General features: G+C 48.0%; 1 protein-coding gene across 1 annotated transcript; it reads right to left on the bottom strand.

Moving 5' to 3' along the window:
* Positions 1-3686: 3686 nt before the first annotated feature.
* Positions 3687-9871, bottom strand: LOC116831783 (SLAM family member 5-like). The gene is made up of 4 exons (XM_032792047.2): positions 7845-9871; positions 6540-6866; positions 4758-5015; positions 3687-3862 (listed from the first exon to the last, which is right to left on the bottom strand). The coding sequence occupies exons 1-4, from the start codon at positions 7891-7893 to the stop codon at positions 3765-3767; spliced, it is 732 nt and encodes a 243-aa protein (XP_032647938.1). The 5' UTR covers positions 7894-9871; the 3' UTR covers positions 3687-3764.
* Between the last annotated feature and the right edge of the window lie 815 nt (positions 9872-10686).

Consider the following 10686-nt stretch of genomic DNA (forward strand, 5'->3'; position numbering starts at 1 on the left):
TCAATCAGGCCCCACAAAATCATGAGCCTGGCTTATAAATCAGGAGATTTTTGTAAAAACCAAAATAACTGCTATTCGGGTCTTTTTCTTTGCCTTTTGCTTTGGTGCTGCTAGTCTCTTGATTCGTGTTTTCAAGATTTTCTCTGCAACCACAAGGCTAGAAACTTACTTTTAAAGAAATGAAAACACAGATTTTCTTGCAAACTCTTAAAACCGGGAGCTCTAAGGTAAGCCCCAAATAGAGATCAGAGTTAAGGGTTTACATTCTAGTCTGGTCAGGACCCACGAGGGCATTGTGCCTTCTTGCTAGGTGGGCTGCTGCAGCCTTTCCTCCTCCTGTTGCCACACAAGCCAGGATTGAGCCCCTCAGCTTTGCTTAAGCCCACGCAGGACAAACATGTCGAAAGCCAGCCTACAGGAATTCACTTAGTGGCAGCTGTGTAAAGGGTGCACGAGCCTGAGACCATCTGCTGTATGTACTATAGTCTCTGAGCACTACGCTAGTTTTACCTGCAAATAGCCTCACAGTGCCTGTGTGAAGCAGGGCCCTGCTATAGCTCCATTTTACAGGCCAACAACTGAGGCCCGGTTGGTAAATGACTTGCCCAAGGTCATGCAAAGTGTCTGTAGCAAAGCAGGAATTGAAACCATGTCTTTCACATGCTAGCATAATCTGGGGATATTTGATCTAATCAATTTCCTACCAGCACAGTGACCTCAAGCATCTGCAGCTGTCACAGTTCAGGGTACCTGCAGCTGTATTCCCTCTCTGTAGTCCAATGGGCAGCGCAATGGTAGATGAAATTTGGTGGTGACGAGTTAAAGGCAATCCACCTTAGAAGGAGTAATTGGAACCGCTCATGTTCACCTCTACTAAATATTAAAATTAAGGCTCTACATCATCTGCAATATTGTGGAAATTGTGGGTCATGCAATATTAGGCTTCCGCTGCAATTTTGCAATTTTCCGGTGCCACCAGCCACCCAGACTCTCGCTGTCAACTCCGTGCGTTAGTGACTATAATTTAGTTGCAGCAAACTGTCTGGTTATCAAAAAAATTAGCAGGCCTAAGATAATACTTGAGTGTTTATATTGTTCCAGCAAACATTTCTTAAACAAATAGGTCTTCTCCGGCTTTTCCAAACGACTGCAATGAATAAAGGGCCGTTATTACTTTTCCACATCTTGTCCACAATTCAGCCGCGATTATTTGACAATCATCCCACAATTCAAGTAGGGCCTTAATTATAATTATATAGTGCACAGGCTCCTCACTTGAGGACCAGGACCCATAGCACCAGGTACGATACGAACATAGAACAGGGCTGTTGTATTGATTTAGATGGACCAAACGGGCCCAAAGTGTCAAAGGTGTTAACGTGACCCTGAAACTGTCCAGCGGTAAACAAGGTTCGGGGTTCGGTAGAGAGAGATCTCAGCTTGCTTAGTACCATGGCAAACACCCCATTAAACTTCCTTTTAACGCTTTATTAAGGATAGGGGCAAGAAAGAAAAAGCGGAAGAATTTGAAAATTAAGATATTAAGTACAGTTTTTACTTTAGCAACATTTCTTGTTCCCAATCCCTGTTTCAGTTTTAGAAGGAAAACCTGCATTGACAGTCTCCGATGGTATTAAAGCTGCTGTTAACTGTCCTTTGGGGGGAAAGGGAAGTTAGTAGAGATGAACTGGAGCTGTCGTTATTCCTGGTGGTGTTAAAGGCTGATCCCATTTCCTGGAAGGCAAAACAAGACAAACGCACACAAATGGGGGAGGGAGAAAGAACAGCAAAGATAGAAAATGCAGCTTCTGCCTTTGATGTTGAGGCTCACATGCAACCTCACAGCTGGCAAAACACTGACACAGTACGTGGACTGGGAGACATTGAGAACTTTCACACTACCAGGGCAAAGGATGTTCCATTAAACTGAAAGGCAACTCACTTAAAGCTGATGAAAGGAAATGGTTTTTGATGCAATGCATAGTTCACCTGTGGAACTCCTTGCCACAGTATATTGTGACCAAGAGTTTAACAGGATTAATAAATAGATTAGACATGCATATGGATAAAGAGAATATCCACCATTACATTAGACTGGATAATCTTTTAGAAAGGATATATACCCTCATGCTTCAGGGCATAAACTCACCTCTAACGCTAGAGATTAGGAAAGAATGTTCGCTTGGGGTAAGCTATTCCATAACTACCCACTAGGGGGTACCTTGCACCTTCCTCTGAAGCAGCTGAGGTACTGGAAGCACCATTGCCTGTCCCCACCGCGGTGGCAAAGCTTTCGGTTTGTGCGGGAGATGTCAGAGCAAATGTCTAAAGAGCAAACCAAGTTAGTGGAAAGGATGGAGTACCCAGAACTAACTGTAGCCCAGCCCACGCTTCAGGGAATCCAGTCATTACCACGGAAAGCTATTTATAAAAAGACATTCCCCAGCCACGGATCTGACCGAGAAGGAAACAACAAACTTGTACATGACACAACAGGCATGCTGCATTTGTCAGGAGCTGCTGACCCCTCCTGGCCCAGTTGTGCCTCGGAGGCCAGGTAAGAAAGAATTTCCCGTGGCTGTTCCACGTGGCAGTCCAGAGTGTAAAAGCCTAGCTAAAGGATTCCCCATCTTCTGCACTTAGGAAGGTCCTTCCTCTGCTCCCCCTCATTAACAATTTGGGCAGGGAAGCTGCCACCAGTGCTACCAGCTCTCCAGATTTTGACCTGTTTTCTGCAAGCCCAGCTCCTGGATAAAGGTGGCTTCCTGAGAATCTCAGCTTTCATTTAAAAAAAGGATCTAGCCCCCCGTGGTTGCAGAGAAAGGCTTGAAAGCAAAAACTCTAAAGCTGAAAAACACAGAAGGCAAAGAAAAAAAAAACCCCAACACTGAGTATTAAAAAACAACCACAAAACCTTGTGATTCACAAAGCAGGAGTTCTGGATGGACTGGTTCCTGATTTCTGAATGTGGAGGATTGGCAACATCACTGCCCCCATCTAACTGGCTTTCTTCCCCCTCCCACCCAGATAAATGCACCGAGAACTCAAATGCAGAAATGAGTGAGAAAGGAAGGTGGCAGTTAAATGGGGAGGGGTTTCCTGCCCACCAGATTGCTCCACACCACAGCAGTCACCAATCACTGGCATAGTACAATGGTGAATCAAGTCCCTGAGGTGCAAGCCGGGGGAGGATCAGGCCCATTGATTTGCAGAGGGGTCTTTATTAGCTGAAGATCTTGGGGGGATAGAGTCTCATTTACACTAAAGTCCCTTTACTCCACTCAGAGCATGAATTACAGCAACACCCAGAGCCTTGGCATAACTGGAAAAAAAGCCCCACATCTTTATGAGCACATCAGTAATTTCAGGCCTGATTGAGAAGTGCATTTTATTGGTAAACTGGAGTTAACACAATGAGCAAACAATCACACTTTTGGCTGGATCTCAGGTGTGATGCTTCATGCCCATAAGGAGGAGATGTTAGGAGATTATCACCTTCTGCCTGCAGATGGGAAATGCCTTGGCATCTTGCTGCTTGTAATCTACAGTAGCTTTTTAAAAAGCCACAGTAATAAGTTCTGCAGTGGCAGCTCTTCACATCCAGGTGCAGGTTAGAAGGGCTGCAGTTCAGGCAACTTACAGCAAGGGTTGGTGACATTTGGATGCTGTTGGCGTTATATCATCTGTATCCTCCTCAGCAACAAATCTTCCCTTTGCATGCATTCCCGCCACTCTGGTCTGCATTCGACAGCAGCGTGTGGGCCTTATTTTAGAATATTGGTCATGCTGAAGAGGAGTCCAAAGAACACAAAGAAGCCCGTTGCCTTCAGCGCTTGGAAAATGGATGCCGGTGAACCACTTTCTGTCGAAACAGACAAACGCACAGTGAACATTTGCCTCTGCAATGAGCAGCTCTAGGTGTCTGGGGTTATTTTCTGCCTGCGAAAGCAGCTATTCGCTCCTGTCTATCCCCATTCCCTATTGCCCTGAATATTACTTGCTCTTTGCTTTGCGGTAATACCCAGGACCCCGTGGTGCAAGGTGCCGTACAAACACCAAACAAGGCGACAGTCTCTGCCTCAGACAGCTCATGACCCGGTGCAGGCATTTGCACCAGCGCAATGGGGTATAAAATGCTACGAAATGAGAAAGGGATCTTTGGGACCTCCTGAGGCCAGACGCTCCACTAGTGTAAGTGATGGGGCAAGAGGCAGGGCACTGGAGCAGCAGACCACCGTCTCTCTCTACAGGCTAGACAGACGACACTAGACAAGCTTTGCTGCGACAGCTCTACCGGTATAGCTAGTCTAGCAGAGCCACCTACTGAGGACAGTTTATAGCAGCACAAGGAGATCTTTTGTCAGTATTAGTCAAGTCACCTCCTTGAACGACACAAGCTAGATCAGCAAAAAGGACTCGCTTGTCGGCACAGCTGCTCCTACGTGGGGATTTTGGCTGGCTCAGCTCTGTCAGTCTGGGGCACTTACCAGCACCTCTGTGCCAACAAAACTTTGTAATGAAGATCTGGCCCATGCCCACAGGTCAGGGTTTGAAAGGCTTGGGCCACTGCCATGGTTCTATAAGGGTAGGGGCCTGCATCTAGGATTAGGTGAGGCTGAGGCACGCGGCAGGCTCTCTTCACAGAGGTGAATTTCACGCAGCAGGATCATAACCCATGCAGCCCTGCCATGGCCACGCTGACCCCAGGACCCCATGCCTTTCAGGTGGATCCTAGAGATGCTTAGATAGGAAGTTACCGCAATAGTCTTCTATGGAGATTGTTTTTGAGCCCTGGCTGACGGGGTTCTTCGCCAGGCAGGTGTGGACCATGTCTTTAGCTCTTGGCCGGCTCAAGATGCGCAGGGTGGGTCCTTCCTTGATCTGGATGATCCTCCTGCGGGTGTACGTCCAGATGAAGGTGGCGCTTTCCAATCCCTCGGTGACAGAGCAGTTTAGCAGGAGGTTGCAGGTTCCATTCAGGATGGCAACGGCAACATCTGGGACTGGGATTTTCTCTGAGTGTCGGAGGGAATACGAAACGGAAAAGGGAGCAGTGAGGATTCCCTGCGCTGCACGTAGCTTTGAGCCCCTCTGTGCAATCCCAGGTCATTTCCACAGGTTCCCGCCCTCTCATCTCTTTACATAGCATATATGAAGGATTATTCTGGAAGAACACCTCTGGTTGGGGTCCTCTGCAGGACTGAACCCATCCTTCTGCAGCTGAAAGTCTAAACTACATGAATTAAAGGACCAGGTCACTAAGATATGAGTCTGCTACTGCAACCTAAGTTTCTACATATGATATAGCCACTAACTGGAGACAATGAATTAGTCTTTGTTAATGGAGGTCACAGATCGAGCTAATCAGAAAACATGTGTGTCAGGGGGTTTCCACATGGAATATTCTCTGTTTTTGATAAAAATTGAAAACTGAAATATTTCAATTCTGAAATATAGCTGTGGTGCCTCCTGGGAGTTGTAGTTCAGGTGCCTCCTGTCCCCATTCTCCTCTACAAGCCAGTCTTCCTAGTCAGACAATATTTCCCATGATGCATCATGGTCGCACCTTAGAGAAGGGAAGCCATGCACGTTGGTAGTGCATCATGGGAGACAGAGTTTGGCCAGAGAGCCTAGCCTGTTGAGGAGAACAAGGCAGTGAGGCCATCAAACTACAGCTCCCATGAGGCACCATGGCAGGACAGCCGAATCAAAATGCTCTGTTTTCAGGTGAAAACCAAAAAATGTTCAGTTTTTGGGTGGTGAGTTTTCCAACAGATACTTTAGGCAAAAAAAATCCATTTATTCAACAACCCAGTTTTCCCTCAAAAAACAGTTTGCACAGAAAATTTTCAACCAACCACCACATGGCCAGGAACATTTGCCCTGAGATTCAAAAGTCCACAAAGTGGAGACCCACATATGCAGCATGGAACCATGCCCCAAATGGGTTTTGGTGATCCTGCTGCCATGTGATTTTTGCCCTTGATTTCAATAGGAGGGGTAGGCCCATAATTTGCCAAGCTCTTTCAAGGTGACAAGTGTTACACGTGGATGTGTCTAAGGGGCTAGATGTTATGTACAAATATTTTAATGGGGAATCTCATTAAAAATATATATTTATGTTGAAATAAACACCTATCCACAGGGCAGTTATATCCACATTTGAGCTGCAGAAGATGAGAAATTAGCATGAGCCCCTCATTAAAACTGAGCACTGGAATGCCATGCACGCATTAAAGAGCTTCAAAGGAGCTGACTAGCTCCCTGTTGACCCTGGGAAGAAACTGGCCTGAGGGGTCTTTGTTTAAGGAGAGCTCTTGAAACAGACACCATTTGAATTTAAAAGAGACGAGAGTCTGATTTTCCTCTCCCTCGCTCTGGTCTGATTTCCAGAGATGCTCAGCAGCTGCATCTCCTCTTGAAATCCAGGGGAGCCATGGGATTTCAGCACCTTTGAAAAGCAGAAGCAACCCCACAGACCAATAGCTCAACCGTCAGCTGGTGCAAACGACCCCCCAGCAGCCCACCCCCACACTCACTGTATACGCGCAGCAGGTATTCTGTCACGGTGGTGGTGAACTCCGTGTTTATCTGCGCTCTGTATATGCCCCTGTCCAGTATGCTCAGGTTGCTAATCACCAGAGAATAAGTATGGTCCAAGACCCTCAACCGCCCTATGTAGCGTTTATCCAGGACTTTAACTGCAGCTGGTTTCCCTTTCCTGGGGGTAAATGTGGCGAGGGTTGTGACCGAATTCCAGACGATCGTCTCCACGGGCACCCACGGAGGAACCTTGAAAGGGAAAACTACCGACCCTCCCACCATCCCAGTCAGCTGGATCGCCTGGGATTTGGTGGTGCGTGCATCTAGAAACACAGAAAGAGAGAGATTAGGAAACTGATGGAGTGGAGTTCTTTAAAGTGACATTGATTTCTGAGTCTGATGAGATATTTCATGCAGATTAATATTATATATCTATCCGTCCATCCATCCCCATGCATGCCTCTCTATCCACATACACGTTCCTCCACCTATCTATGAATTGAAGGAAACTGGGAGTTTCCATTTGCTGGGAAATGACAATATTTCAACATTCATTTTCCATCCCACATCAAGATGAAAAGCCAACATTTCAAAGTTATTTTGCAGAATGGAAATCCTGGAATATTTCAGTTTGGAAGCATCAAAGGATTTAGTTTCAGCACTGTTGACTGAAAACATATGACATTCCTGCATGGCAATGTTTCATTTCGTTTTTTTAAACTGAACCAAAATGCTTTGTTTCAAATCAGTTCAACATTAATCGCATTTTCCCATTCAGGCACATTGACTCTTAATAGTTCTAATCTGGGAGCTGGATGCCTATGGGCTGCACTGGGCTGGGCTCCTTCTCCCATCATATACTGAAGGTCATGTGACTCCCATGATGCACCACACAGCTTGGTAACGGGAGCCTGTATTGCTTTATGGGACATGTAGTCCTCCAGGTAGCCTGGCCCAGAGGCAAGAATGGAGGCCCAAACTACAACCCCCATGAGGCAATGGGCTGACAGGGAACTGCTATTTTAACATTTTGTTTAACTGATTCAAAATTAAACATTTTGGGTCAATTCAACAGATCAAAATATTCTGATTTGGGTGAAAATGAGCAGAACTTTTTTTCTTCAATTTTCAATTGGAAAAGATGAACGTTTTCAACAAAATTAAAGAATTCCCACAGAAAGTTTTGATTTTGCAGAAATCGTTCTTTGTTCCAATGGAAAATTCTCAACCAGCTATATATATATATATATATATATATATATATATATACACACACACTCTCTCTCTCTCTCTCTCTTTACCTGTGAGGATGAGGCACGTGAGCAGCCAACATAGTCTCAGGATCACCATCCTAACACCAAATCAGTGGCTTCTCCTAGACATTCCCAGAGAGTCCTAGGAGGATATTTCAGGAGGGGCCGCTCTGTGGGAAAGAGGAAAGCGAGGTGAGCATTTGGGAGCCGAGCTGTTCACAGAAGGCTGGAGGATTGGATTTCCTCAGCAGGACCCAAATGAAGTGGGTGCTGTTGGGTGCTCTTGGAGAAGTCTGGCACTTATGTACATAAGGCTGCATTTGGTCTTCTAATCATGACCTTAATACCCTGAGCTCTGACCAGGGGTCCAGGCTGAGTGTGTCTGTAATGGGGGCTGGTGGCTGTGACTTATCAAGACACAGGAGGTCATGGAAGGACTTCACAAACTTTTCTGATCCAGCTCTTCCAGCTACATCAGTCCTAGTGTCTGATTCTTCTCTCATTCGCACCAGCATAAATCCAAAGGACCGCATTTAAAGCCAATTACATTACTTCTCCCAGGGCAGAATGTCTCACTTTTACCACCCGTGCCTCATTTTTCTAAGCTAACGAGGAACAGGACACATAAACCCAAGGTCCCTTTGGGTCATTAGAAACCCAGTGGCCATTTTTATATGATTTAGCCCTGCTGCCAAAGTCCGACATGGGTGAGTTACTGGGATGGGACAGACTGTTATGAATCAAGATGTAAGTGACCTGGCCTAGGAGTCAGAGCAGCAGTCATGTCTAGTGGGAAGAGCAGGTATCCAGGCTGGAGAACGAAGCCAAGGTTCAGCATCAGAAGCAACTATCAGCTGACCAGCATCAGAGCCAAGGTCAGATACCAAATGGCAGAACCAAGGGTCAAGACATTCAGGGTTAGAAGTTGGAGGCCGGGGTCGGAGCCAGGCCTGGTAACTGAAGGCATAAAGGCAGGAAATGGAGGGGGGGCAAGGACTGAACATGGAGCAGGAGCAGGAGCAGGGTGGAAACAAGAGAAAGCAAAAGCAAAACAGGAAGCAGGTTGGGTGCAGCCACAACAGGAAGTCACATTATTGCTCAGACAAACTTCCTGTTCTTCCTTCTGGCTTAAATAATGTGGTTGGACCAATCAGTGGAGTCGGATGATCCTCCAGTCGGGGCTCTCATGGTGGAGTCTTGGCTGAGGCTGTAGTCCTACCAGCTTGTGGGCACTCTAGGTTTCAGCTGACACTGGGTGCAGAGGCCAGGATGCCGCAGCAGCTATCTAGGGACTCCCAGGCTGGGTTCAAGACCTAGGACATCACACTGAGCTGGAAGTTTGGCTCTGGAAGCTCCTGAGTTCAGATTAGGCCTGGCTCATCTCTAGTGTTGTGGTTTTCCAAGTGCTGCATGAGCACCACTCAGTGCTCCAGGGAGCTGCTTGTCATTATCCCAGAGAGAGGAAGCGCCTTGTCCACACGGCAAGTCCATCTGGAGAGCCTAGGCCAGTACACCACTTTGCCTTAGGCTAGGACAGTGGCCAACCCTAGAGAAGCCTCTCTCCAGGGCAGATGAGGCAGGAGGAAAAGGGGGAACCTGAGCTCCAGGGGCCCCCCAAACTTCTCTAATGTCTGTGTAAATAAGGCCAAATAAGAGGAGGTGGGGCCTGTACCAGGGCCCCAGATTTCTCACAAGTGGCTTGTCTCTTGCAGATGTTGCAGTGTTGTGGATCACTTTGGGGGAGAGGGGAACTAGCCCCTAAATACCCACCTTCACATTCAGTCTCGGCTACTTACCTGGCTGCCCGTCACCCTAGGACCAGAGCACTTCCCAGTCTCTAAGTTACCCTAACCCTCCTCTCTCCCATGAGGCAGAGGAGTGCTGCTATCCCCATGGCACAGGTGGGGAAACTGAGGCACCAATCGACTCAGAGCATTGCCCGGGGTCACACAGGGAGAATCTGGTAGAGCTGGGCACTGGACCCAGAGTCACTGGCTAGTGTCCTAGCCACTGGGCCATGCTTTGCATTAGCCATTGAGTAATATCCTTGTGCTACCTCTGTTACCACCCCCTCACACACATTGGTCCCTTCTCCCTCCTCTTCTGACCCCTCCTTCCCCCACTCAGTCCTCCTCCCCCTGTCATCCTTATATAGCCCCATTGCAGCGCCACCTCCAACCCTCACGCCCAGCCTTGTTCCCCTGCCCGCCCCCCGCTGTCTCCCCTTTGCAGTCCCATCCCCACAGCATCCCAAGCCCTGGCTGTCCTGCCCACACAGACAAACTGCCCCCTGTACCTCCCCAATAGGGGGCAGGGACGAGCTGCTGCCAGACATGCACAGGCAGGAGTGGAGCAAAGTGGCATTAGCCGGTTTCCTTTTCCTCCTGTCTGTCCTCTGCAATGGGAGGAGGGCAGCCTGGAGGATGGGGGTGCAGGAGAGCGATGGATGGAGCGGGACGGGAGGGATAGGTAGGGCCAGGTGCTCCCAGTGGCCAGAAGCCAGCACCCCAGCACAGCGCCCCCTGGTGGCCCCTTCCGAAACCCTCAGGAACTGGCTGGTCCCCAAGGTGTGAAATGCCTGGGGGCAAACCAGCATTCTGAGGGTTAATAGGGCCAAACCTCTTCCCCATGATGAGCAGTTACCATGGCAGGCAGCATCCAGGTATGTCTCACCTGTAACAGGTGACTGAACCATCTCTTCTTGAGGGGCAGGAGGGGGAGGAAGAGGAGAGGACTCTATTACTCCCCCCCAACAAAGACACAATTTCAGTTCACGTTTGTGCGCACTCATGTCTAGTGATGTATCCTTGCGAGTCTGGTGATTATGACTCGTTTGTACAACCGGGTTATAGCACAGCTCCCCCCACACCCCCCTCCCTTTGCAAGACTA

This window comes from Chelonoidis abingdonii, chromosome 11 (genome assembly GCF_003597395.2).
Source record: "Chelonoidis abingdonii isolate Lonesome George chromosome 11, CheloAbing_2.0, whole genome shotgun sequence".
Taxonomy (NCBI): Eukaryota; Metazoa; Chordata; order Testudines; family Testudinidae; genus Chelonoidis; species Chelonoidis abingdonii.